General features: G+C 40.0%; 1 protein-coding gene across 2 annotated transcripts in view; it reads right to left on the bottom strand.

Annotated features, from left to right (window-relative positions):
* RAB3C (RAB3C, member RAS oncogene family) overlaps positions 1-12524 on the bottom strand; it is a 272146-nt gene that overhangs the window by 241474 nt on the left and 18148 nt on the right. For both annotated transcript variants that reach the window (XM_072826518.1, XM_072826517.1), the window contains exon 2: positions 9198-9425. In XM_072826518.1, coding sequence (XP_072682619.1) covers positions 9198-9425 — 228 coding nt within the window. The remainder of the gene's footprint in view (positions 1-9197; positions 9426-12524) is intronic.

Genomic DNA, 12524 nt, shown 5'->3' with positions numbered 1-12524 from the left:
AGGGGAGGGAAGAGGTGGGGGATGGGGAAGAGGGGAGGAGGAGAATAAGAACACTGATCTCTTTTCTTCAAAATTCAGCTCCTTCTCACCCTTCAGTCTCAGTTCCATTAGCTCATATAAGCCCTCCTTGATAATCCAACAGAAACAAGCTTCCCCGCCCTTATTGCTATGTTTCATTTATTTGAGGACTCTGATTACTTATCCACAGCACCACTACAATCTAGATTTTCTGAGTATTTGCTTTCAATCTCCAGTTCCTTCAGGGTCTGGCCCATAGGATGAACTCAATAAATGTTGATTGAGTGAACAAATGAGTGAATCAGTGAACATATAATTCTACTTCAATTGTCAGTTCATGTCTCAGAGGCAAATGCCCTTGGGAAGCCTTCCCAAAGTCCCCAACCCTGGGTTAGGCTTCTTTCCTGTGTATCCTGTGGTTACACCTCTAGGGCATGTTTCATAGCAAATGGAATTCTCTCTTCATTCTCTACCTCCCCATCTGATGCTTGGCTCCTATGGCAGACCCTTGTGTATCCTTTACCATCATGTCTCTAGCACCTAGCACAGGGCCTACCACATAGTAGGCACCCAACAGATGTCTGGATTGGTTAAATTATTTGACTGAGCATGAAAGTCTGCAGGTTGTTATATTATTTTTAAGAAAGAAGAAAATTGCCATTTGTGCCTGGTATTGAACAATCACAAGTATTTGTTATGGCACATATTTAGCAGGGAAGGGGTAGGTGCTTTCTTTCGTTTCTCAAGTGAATAAATGAGGCTCAGAGAAGTTAGGGGCTGAGGTCACAGCTAGTGAGATCAGAGTCAGCACATGAACCCCAAACTGTCAAGAGTCTGAAGTTCCTGCTCCTGCTGCTGGGTCACTCTACCCCTTGGGGACAGTCGCTTAATGACCAAAGGGTGCTCCTTCTATTTGTTGTCCTATCATCCCACACAGCTCATAATCTCCACTGGGCCAGGAACAGAGTCTTTATCATTCTTCCTATTTTGTCAATGTTAAGAAAGTGGCTTCAACACGGTGGAATTGCAGGAGCTGCTGATTTCAGCTGCCTGAGGGAGTGAATGTTATCATGCATCTTGACATTTCACACACAAGCATCAACTTCCTCTCAGGAGTGAAACCAAATATTGTCTTTCTCAATCTCTCAGGGAAAGCAGATGCTAAGTTAGAAGACATGTGAAGAGGGAAAAGAACCTAGAAATGACAGTACCAGAAATGTTCTTGGCAGCTGCCACTGGCTTCAGTGGTTCTCTTAGGGAATTTACCTGGGCAGAAAATGTTGGCTCCTTATAAACAGATGAAAGAATCTGAACACCATCTTGAAATCAGTGAGCAGGGTGATTAGACTAAATGAGCAGAGACTACAGGTAGAAATATTTTCCTATTCCATTTTACTCAGACTCTTCCTTCTATACACTCTTCTTTATATGCACGTTTCCCAACAGTGGAAACAGACATTCCAGAAATGCACAGGAAGAAGCTAGTTGAACGTGTTTCAAACCCTCCTGCTGTGTACATCTATGTGTTTTAAACATAGATAATGCACAACCCACTCACACTGGTGGATAGTAAGTTAAAAGCAAAACAACTGACTTCTTTCTGTAACTATAAATAATTTCTTGGAACAGGTAATGAAGACACAGGGAAAAATATGGAAAAATATAAAAAAATATGGAACCATTATATACTGCAGGAAAAGTACTTGCTAAGGATTAACATACGTGGGATTTCAGATTGGTTAACCTAAAGATCTCAAAGAAATCACTTGGTCTGCCTGGACCTCATTGATACCATGCAGTCAAGGACGCATGGGCTTTGGATTCAGTGCCCTGGTTGGAATCCTGCCTCTAACACATGCTAGCTATGACTTTGGCAAATTCCTTTATCTTTCTGATTCTCTGTTTCTTCATCTATAAAATAAGGCTAACAATATCACCTTCCTTCACAGGGAAAATTAATTCTAAAAGGTATATAAATATACAGTGCTTACTCTGTGGGTCAAAACTGGGTTCAAGAAATGATGTTTTATCAGTCATATCCTCAAATGAGGGGTTAAGCCAGAACGTATTGTAAGATCTCTTCCTGACTCTATTTTCTAGGTCTTCAAATACTCAGGTCCAGAAATGCACAGAGCCTGTGGCAAGAGTATTTGAAATCACAAGCATTTGTCAGAGTATCAATGACAGAAAGTCAACAACAGAAGCTACCCGGGGGCTCCAAGAACCTGCCTTCTGCCTTCTGTATCAAGCATGTCTTTCATTTTTCTGGATTCTGATGTTTTGATATGGGGACTGCCCCCCCCCCCCCCCCCCCCCAGAGCTGGCCAACTCCTAGAGACATTAAACAACTCACTAGCAGCTCAGTTTTCAAATGTAAATGAATCAATCCAGAGCACACACCTCCAACCACCTCCCTTACAGGACTCTTGGCTTTGGGCCACTTTCCACCTGCCCCCAATCACCCCAGGGCTTGATACCAGAAACCATATGCCCCCAGGGTCTGCCGAAATTCTTCAAACTAGCAATCTGTTCAGGCCACAGAAACCACAAGAGAGGGTCTCATCAAACACTACCTGAACAACCTCCTGACCTACCCTGGTGATTCCCCGCCTTCCTTTTGTGCAACGCTTCCCCAGCCTGTGCTTCCTTCTTTTGAATATACTCGTGCATCCATGAGTATTAACAAACTATCTTTTCAAGGACAGTTGTCTCCTGATCTGTTGGCCTTGCCATACAAAGAATAATAAAACCTATATTTTAAAACACTGTCTTCCTCCATGCCTCCCCTAGGGAAGCAGGACTTGTATCCTTCTCTGGTTTACTATTCCATCTCTTGTGTTAGATTCTGACTTGTTACTCCCTGCATACATGGTTACTATACAGAATCAGAATCCCCTTTACTTGCATGTGGTCCAGCAGCATGCATTTGACAAACAGATGGCACTTCTGTGAAAAGGAAAAGGGAGAGCATAAAGCTCAACAAGTGGCACTCCAGTTGGAGAGCAGCCCCACTTGACCCTATGGCTTGTGCCCTTGACCACTGTACAATGTGTATCTGTGTGTGGCAGCCCTGGACTCAGAACATGCAGAGAATCAGTTTCCAATCAACTCAACCTGGCCAGAGCTTCAGAAATGAATTAAGGAGGTAGAGGGGAAATGAGACAAAGGAAGCCAAAAGATAAGGAGTCATAAAGGAAAAGGCAAACAGTAAATTCCTCTGTCCTCCTGCCTACCTGTCTCAGGCCCACTTAAAATCTCTATGACCTACTTAAGCTATGGCTTTTTCAAGTTAAGTCTTCATTACTTAGAGTCAACTCTGATTTTTGGACTTAAATAATGAAGACCCAACTGAAAAAGGACACCCATCTGCTTTCTTTAAGCAAGGGAAGTTGCCATTTATTTAGGGGAACTGCACTGTCAAGTCTGGCTATCTATACAGTGCCAACACTTTTTGCTTTGCAAATTGCTATAAGCCTCAATGCTCTCATACCAGTAATCTAAATACTAAAAATAAATACAGGTAATATTCTTCTTAGTAACTGATGCTCTATTATTTTTCAATCTTCTCATTCGGAAAACATCCACTCTACATAGCCTTTCTTAAAGCTAAATGATGTTTAAAATTAGAAGCAAAATTATACAGACCCCAGCTGTGAAATATTTTTCTCCAATTAAAGTGAAAAACCATGCTAAGCCTCTCTCTAATATATTCGTAATAGCATTAAATGGACACACACAAATATAAAAGAATCAGACTAAATACTTGGAATCTCTAAAATTTTGAAAATTTTTGATTTGAGAATCATAAAAATGATAATAAAATGAAAATGCAATGAGAAATGTTAATTTAGTAAAGGATGAAGGGATTAATAAATATAATAATGAAATACAAAGCTTGTAAGTACAATGAACAATGATATCTCTCTAAACAAGTTTATTGCAAGGCAGTAATGAGCTTCCACAGAGAGGAGGTGTAACATGTCCGAGAAGAAATGTCAATGGTTTCTAGCAGCTGTTAAAAATGCCTTATTTGAATGTGGACTATTAAAAATCCATATGTAATCCAGTTTATGGACTCAGAAAAGCCCTATGAAGCACATGCAAAAAATAAACCACTGAAAGGAAAACAGGGGAGCCTTCTTACCCAGGCTCTTTCTCCTGACATAGTAGAAATACTACTTGAAATCTGGCTTCAGATTTGATGTTTCCTGTGCCTGGTGGTTGCCACTGGCAACCAAGCAGATTTATCACAGTGGTTATAACATAGCACTTACCTTAAAAGTGAACTAGTATACTAGCAATCAGACTGGCTCAACCAGCAGGAGACCTGCTCTGGCATTAACTGTAAGGTAAGGCCAAATATTTAACCTCTCTATGTCTTGGTTTCCTAACCTGGAAATAGTCCTATTCATGGACAGTTTAAAACTGATAAAGTAATTAGAATCATATCAACAACCTCAGGCTGTCTGGGTAAACATAAGGAATTTTCAGCCCCCACCCTCTGACCTCTGGGAGGGGAGAGGTCCTAGAGACTGAGTTAATCACCAAGAGCCAATGATCTAATCAACAATGCTATGTAACAGATGCTCCATAAATATCCTAAAGGATGAGATTTGGAGAGTTAGTGAACACATCAAGGGTCTGGGAGTATGGCATGCTCAGAGAGAGCATGGAAGCTGTGTCTACACAGCTGCCTGAAACTGCCCAATTCTTCTCTTCTGTTTGGCTGTTTCTGAGTTCTATTCTTTACAATAAAAAGGTAATTGGAAAAGAACTGTTTTTCCTGAGTTCTGTGAGCTATTCTAACAAATTATTGACTCTGAGAGATAGAGTAATGGGAACCCCAAATTTACAGCCTGTAGGTCAGAAGTAAGGTAACCCAGACTTGAGACTGGTGTCTGAAGCAAGATAGAGAACAGTGTGGCGGAACAGAGCCCTTTACCTCTGGGTTCTGTGCTAACTCCACGTAGTTAGTATCGGAATTAAATTAAATAGGACAGCTAGTTGGTGTCCTTAGAAAGATGAAGAATTGGTCTAGGAAATGCACACATTTGGCATCAGAAGTATCATAAAAAGAAGCAGACTGTGTAGAATAGGCTAAGATGATTGTAGACTTCAGAATGAATTAGTTACAAATTAACATAAGTACATAAAAATACCAAAAGCTGGGGAAAATAGTTAATTGGTTATTAAAATCTGTGAGATAAAAAAATCATCGATGCCAAATATATTCCCAAATAAATTATTTGTTGATGTTCTTAAATAATCAAAACTGTACACAACTAAATATTTTCTAATACATGACAACAGAAAGCAAGGATCCCTAGAATTACTGTAGGTACACCTATACTTAGGAATACCACCTATACTACTCTTTATCCTTTCTTCCTTGGCATGCCTCAATTCATTAAAATAGACAGTTTTTCAAAATTTTCCTCTACATCCCAGAATACATCATTTAAGATTGCTATCTTCACCAAAACACCACCTATTCAGGAAGGCTTCTTAATTATGGCAGCTTAATAAAGGGGAATAAGCCCAAGCATTAGAATCTGATAGATCCATCCTGGAATTAGTTTCTCATCATGCATGACCTTGGGCTAAACTTGTCCCACCCTCAGATTTCTCAACTAAAATAAGAATAATAATAATAAATGCAAAGTTGGGTTGTTGTGGGAATTAGAGGTAAAGCAAAGATAATGCCTGGCATATGGTAGATGTTCAAGAAACACTAGTTATATATAATACTTATAGAGCTGGTATTTGCTTAAGTATATAATTACTCCATGAATATTAATTTCTTTTTCCAACTATCCTGTAAGTTCAATGAACACAAAATCTTTTTTCTTTTTTAAGGTTTTATTTATTTATTCATGAGAGACACACAGAGAGAGAGACAGAAGCAGAGACATAAGCAGAGAGAGAAGCAGGCTCCTCACAGGGAGCCCAACATGGGACTTGATCCCAGGTCCCCGGGATCCAGCCCTGAGCCAAAGGCAGACGCTCAACTACTGAGCCACCCAGGCATCCTGAACACAAAATCTTTTTATAGTACTTCTTTTGAATGTTTCACAGTCTAGTAGACCAGTTGGTATATAACCAGTTGGGTAACATAAAACCTAATTTCACACCCCTAGAATCATAGGTGCATTAAGAGTTCCTGATAACTGGCAAGAGGAAGGGATGAGACTGCTTTAATTGCAAAGATAATGGTGGCCATCAAACTACTGTTGTGACTAAGGAGAGGGCAACATGAAAGATTCCTGATTGGCTGACACCTGAAGGCATGTAGGTATCCATGGAACGGGAGAATGGAAGCCCTTGAATGAAGTCTTAGGCTGAACCAAACTCTGAAGAGAGTTGAAGGAATTTGGAGTTTGGAAGAAGGGTGGATTATGGTGATTAAAGACAATTTTTTTAAATTTTTTTATTTATTTATGATAGTCACACAGAGAGAGAGAGAGAGGCAGAGACACAGGCAGAGGGAGAAGCAGGCTCCATGCACCGGGAGCCCGACGTGGGATTCGATCCCGGGTCCCCAGGATCGCGCCCTGGGCCAAAGGCAGGCGCTAAACCGCTGCGCCACCCAGGGATCCCGATTAAAGACAATTTTAAATAGAGTTAGATGCCAGGGCTTCTTTTGTTTAAAAAAAAAAAAAACAATGGCATGAGGAGGTATGAGAGTAGAGGCAGCTCAAAGATCTGAGTTAGGCTTAAAGTGGCTCAAAGCAGATGAACTTTCATCCAAGAGTAAGACCCACACAAAAGTAACTTCATTTTCAACCCCCCACGAAACATCAATGAATCTGGTCTGGTCTGGTAGTAGTGCTAAGTGTTTTGAAGAAAATATTTTTGTAAATATTAAATACTTTATAATTCTCAAAAAATTATTTATATTATTTGAAATATATCTGTTTTACATTAAGAACAGATAATATGTGCTTCTACATTTCCATCAAAAGCCTAGATTGAGGGATCCCTGGGTGGCGCAGCGGTTTAGCGCCTGCCTTTGGCCCAGGGCGCGATCCTGGAGACCCGGGATCGAATCCCACGTCAGGCTCCCGGTGCATGGAGCCTGCTTCTCCCTCTGCCTATGTCTCTGCCCCTCTCTCTCTCTCTCTCTGTGTGTGTGACTATCATAAATAAATGAAAAAAAAAAAAAAAAGCCTAGATTGAGAAATTGCTAGAGATATCTAGATTGATTTAATATACCACACCAGGATTTCCCCTAAACGATAACAACAACCATCTTTAAGCATCTATAATGTATAAAGCAATGAAGAGAAACTAGGAGCTGTCAACCAAAGCAATGACTGTTCTTTCAGTAGCAGAAAAAAACAAACAACAGAAAAAAAAACATGGTCAGAGAAATGAGAGATGTGCGGTTACAAAATTAATTTTATTTTCAATTTACCAAAGCTCCTCAGAGTTAAGGGGTCTTTTATAAGCCTGAATATGAAAGTTATCTTGATATGACAGTGGGTTGCCTAAAGCTCAAAAGGAAGAGAATGAACCAGGAACCAAATGTAAAGCAATGAACAAGGCAGCCCCGTTGGCCCAACGGTTTACCAACGCCTGCAGCCCAGGGCGTGATCCTGGAGACCCTGGATCGAGTCTCGCATCAGGTTCTCTGCATGTGGTGCCTGCTTCTCCCTCTGCCTGTATCTCTGCCTCTCTCTCCCTCTCTCTCTGTCTCAATAAATAAATAAAGTCTTAAAAAAAAAGAAAAAGTAAAGCAATGAACACAGCTCTTTCTGTCTCCATAGACAGAACTGTGTGTTTAAGTTCTAAAGAGGGAGTCTCAATGGCTTTGGGGCCTGGAAGAGTAGTGAAGGGGCCTGGGACTACTTTTCCAAGCTCTCACACCAGTTCTAATTAGACTTGGAAGACTCCAGAGTTAAAATAAGTAAAATAATAAGAGTCTATATTGTAAGCTGCCTAAAAGTGTATCTGTCTGCATCCATACCTATGTCTTCAAATTTACTCCTAAGAGCTTTAAGATACTTAAAGACCACTTAGTTTATACAGATATTTAAATGAAGTGTTATTTTTTTTTTTTTAAAGTGAGGTGCTGCACTCTGGGATTTATCTTTCTTTCAACTCTCTATATTTGAGGAAGGAGATTTATCACCAGTCCTACAGATCAACCCGGGGCGGGGAGGGGGCACAAAACGGTAGTAGATACCAGAAATGTCTCAGAAGAAGACAGAAAACACCTGTTGGGAGGAAATGCGAGTTTATAGCTCAAGTCAATTTGAGTGGCAGAGGCACAAATGGACAGGAAGAAGGGGCCAAAACTTACTGTGGAAATGTTCCACACCATTCTGCCCATATATTACACGATAAACAAAAAGGGTTTACTACATAATTCTCTCTTGGTATGACTAATTTTTACCTCATTCTTCCATTACCTTGAACCTGTTAACCCACACATATTTTTCTTCTGTTTCTCACTTACTGTTCTCCTAATTATCTCCCTAATTCTTTAACTTAAAGAAATTTTGATCTTCTGCAGCAGTGGGAAGAGGCAGAAAGTTAAACAAATGGTCTCAAAACTTATTGAGAAACCTTCTGCATAGACGAAAACCTTGTCTAAATATTTTATTTCATTTGTTTTGTTTTGTTTGTGTGCTTAAACATAACTCATAGAACTGAGAAAACAAAGTCTGTGGAGTATAAATAGACCATGTTCCAAGTTTTATCTGGGGCTTTTTATAGAGACCAAACCTAAGTTTTCCCAATATATGGTAATTTACCTTCTTCTTTATAATGCCCTGGACAGGACTCTTCCTATAACCTAAAAGGCTAGATTCATTTTGCCTATTTTGTAGATTACTAAAGTGGCATTGAGGGTTGCACAGATTGTTCAAGGTCATACAGATGATAAAAGCATCTGGCTTCTCCCAGAGTTCCTCCTACCACCAACACAACACATATTTGGATTTTCTTTCTTCTGAAGACTCTAGGAAGTATGACTTGACAACAAGGCATAATTATGTCTCCATACCTTAAAGAGACATCACTCTACTGTCTTTGAAACAGAATTTTCTACGCCAAAAAACCTGGAAATGGAGCCTGTGGACCCCATGGGGACAGAACAAGGCAGAAAGCATTTCCCTTACATACATTTATGTTCAATGCCCTAGACTGAAGTACATTGTCATTTCAAAGTCACTTACCCAAATCTGAAGCTTGATTCTCTTTTCATTTTTGAATACAGTTTTTACTTTGAAATCGATCCCAACTGTGCTGACGAATGCAGATGTAAAAGAGTCATCCGCATAGCGGAACAGGAAAGATGTTTTCCCCACACTGCTATTGCCAATGATGAGCAGTTTGAACATGTAGTCAAAGTTCTGATCAGAGGAGTCTTTCTGGCCATACCTGGCATCTTGGGAAGAGGCCATCTGTGGTTAAAAGAGAGAGAGAATGCGAGACATGTGGATCAGTCTTCCATTTGATATGAAGCTAGCAGCACACTCATTATTGGCCCTGCCAGAAACAGATGTCAGACCACTCAGGAGACCAGTTGAGAATCCTCCCCAGTTTTCCTCTGATGATGGTATCCATGGCAATAATTCCCTGCTGGAAGACAGAACAGCAAATCTTACAGCTCTTTCCAGCTGTGTTGGTGTTTGTCACTGCTCAGCATTCAGAACCAATCAAAGACACCAAAGGAGACATCTATAAGGGTTACATGAAAAGCAAGATATGAGGAACTGGCTAGAGCATGTGGGCTCTGAAACTTTATAATCCCAGTGATGGACACACCAAAGTGGCTAGGCAGTAGAGTGTTTCTTACTGAATTATCTAAATATTAGAGTCTCTCTTATTTCCTAGGAAAGTGCACCCAAAGTGTGTATCCAGTTCATCTATTAACATCACATTAAACCAACATGCCAAAATAAATGGCAATCCCTTTCAAATTAAAACTGACGATGGCAGGTATTTATGTGTGAGAAACTTACTCAACTCTAACAACAACCCAGTGAAGCAGGTTCATACAAAAATGAGAAAATTGAGGCCCAGAATTATTAACTAATATGCTCAAATTCACACAGGTGATGAGTAGTAAAAGACAGAATTCAAATCAGGTAATGTTGTGACAGAGCTCATGTTCTTAACCTCTACCTTATCTCTCAATGATGAATAAGGAAATAGGCACATGTGCTCTAAAAGACAAGGCATAATTTCATAATATTCATTATGAAATGTATCAGTGAAGAATCCTAGCTGGGTTCAAACCATGGCACTACCACTTCCTGGCTGTGTGACTTTGGGTTGGTTTATTATTTTAAAATGGTGTGCTTCAGATTTTCCTCTTACATGAAATGGAAAAAAAATATTATCTAACTTGGAACTCTTATGAAAGAATAGATGATATATCTATAAAACAGATATGTGAAGCACCTAGCATAGCACAGAGAACGATCTTTATAAGTAATTATAAATGCTTTAGATAGATGCTGATATTTTCTTACTTTTTTGATGAATATCTTTTATTTTAAAAGATTTTTAAAAAATCTCTCAGACAGAGGGGGGAGGGGAGGGAGCACAAGCAGACAGAGTGGGAAGCAGAGGGAGAGGGAGAAGCCGGCTCCTCACCAAACAGAGAACCCAATGCTCCCTTGATCCCACGACCCTGGGATCATGACCTGAGCAGAAGGCAGACACTACTGACTGAGCCACTCAGGCACCCCACATTTTTATGATCATCTTAATGTCCCCAAAGCTGATGCTGCATTGCTTCTTAAGGATTTTATTCATGTATTTTAGGGGGAGATACACCATAAGGTGTATCAGCCCAGGTATCTACATACTAAAGTAAACCTTCCCCAACACAAGCAGCCAGCCAAGGACAAAAACAAGACTATAAATATGGACTATAAGTCTGAACAATGGTGTCTTGCTCTGACGACTTCTGAAGCCCCAGAAAGTCAGGACATTGTTTTGTGTGGCACCCCCATTCCTGCAGACATAGCCCTTTCACCAATTGATACTACCCACCCTTCCTCATGGAACTGCTGAGTTCAGCCAGGCCTGCAAATGGCCTTTGTTAAGAAGATCTTTTATATGAACCAGCCCAGATGCTAGGTTCTGGGTTAAGAATGTTCAGCAAAGCCACATTCAGAAAACAGACACTGCAACTTTTCTAGAGCTCCCCATACTCAGCCTGATAGCCTACCATATATTGCACCCTATCACTACAAGATGGTATCCAACTGACTCCTGTGGATCTCTAGGATGCCTCAGAAGAAAATGTGACAGATAGCTGCTATCAATCTCAAGTCGTATTCCAAGAGTGGATTCCAAAACCTGCAGCAGTATCAACAGCATCAATATATAGACTTTTTGAGTATAATTATAGAGATTTAGATGGAGAAACCTATGTTGGGGCTTTCTCTGGCATGAGATATTGAAGATGTTCAATTCCAGGGGCTGATACATTTTATGGTGTCAGCAGCAAAGAAGGTGGTGGGAGCGCACAAGGTGTCTAGGCTGAAGGAGGACTACACTGGTAAAGAGGTGTATCCAGAGCTTCTATAGGACTAATTAGAAGAATTTCTTAACATGCTATTCTCGGAGATACTTTTTTTTTTTTTTTTACTATTTCGTGATTTATATACTCAGTAAGATTCACAGAGAGCCAAAAAAAAAAAAAAAGTGCTTTGGAATGTACAGGTCTTTCATTAAGCTGCAGAATAATGATATAAATCTTGGCCCAGAGGATTGAGAAACTTCCCTAATCTTACTGAACAGAAATGAAGCAGTTTGACAGCATATGAATGTGAAAGACACTTGCTGTCACTATGTCAATTTACTGACACTTCTAAATACTAAGTAATGTGAACATTTTCATAGTTTTCATGGAAAAATATCGCTGAAATTTGAAAACATGAGTACAAATGAAATAACCTCCCAGAAAGTAAATCAGATTTCATAAAAGATATATAAAAGATAACTCTTGAAAAAAAGACAACTCTTTAAATTGTATTCATCTTGAATTAATTAAAAAAATCAGAGTTGGAAAAAATCTTCAAGGTAGTCCAACTTTCTATGTGGGCCAAGAGTCCCTTCTGCAGGCATCTCAGCATCTCAGGCTAGGAGTCTATCTAGTTGGGCCCTTCACACAGAGTGACAAAAAGTTTATGAGTTTATAAAGTTGCTGAACAACTCCAATTGTTATACATTTCTTTCTCAGATTTAGGTTAAAAACCTACTTCCCTAGAGCTTCTGCCCATGTGTTCTAGATTTTCCCTTGTAAATCAGGAGAGCTCATTCCTTTTCCAACAGAGAATTTCAGGTGACTAAAGGAACCTATCACAGCCCCATAAGCTTTCCCTTGCTGGATGATCCCAGCTGCCAGAAGCCTTTCCCCACACAAGTCAGGTCCAAAAAAATCCCACACATCCTGCTAGGTTAAGCTGATATCTCTCCAGATGTCAAGTTCCCCTGTGTGGCTCCCAAAATTGGTCACAATACTCCAGATACAGTAGTGCAGGGTA

The sequence above is a fragment of the Canis lupus genome, chromosome 5 (assembly GCF_048164855.1).
Source record: "Canis lupus baileyi chromosome 5, mCanLup2.hap1, whole genome shotgun sequence".
Lineage (NCBI taxonomy): Eukaryota > Metazoa > Chordata > Mammalia > Carnivora > Canidae > Canis > Canis lupus.
This window is presented reverse-complemented; position numbering and strand designations above follow the sequence as displayed.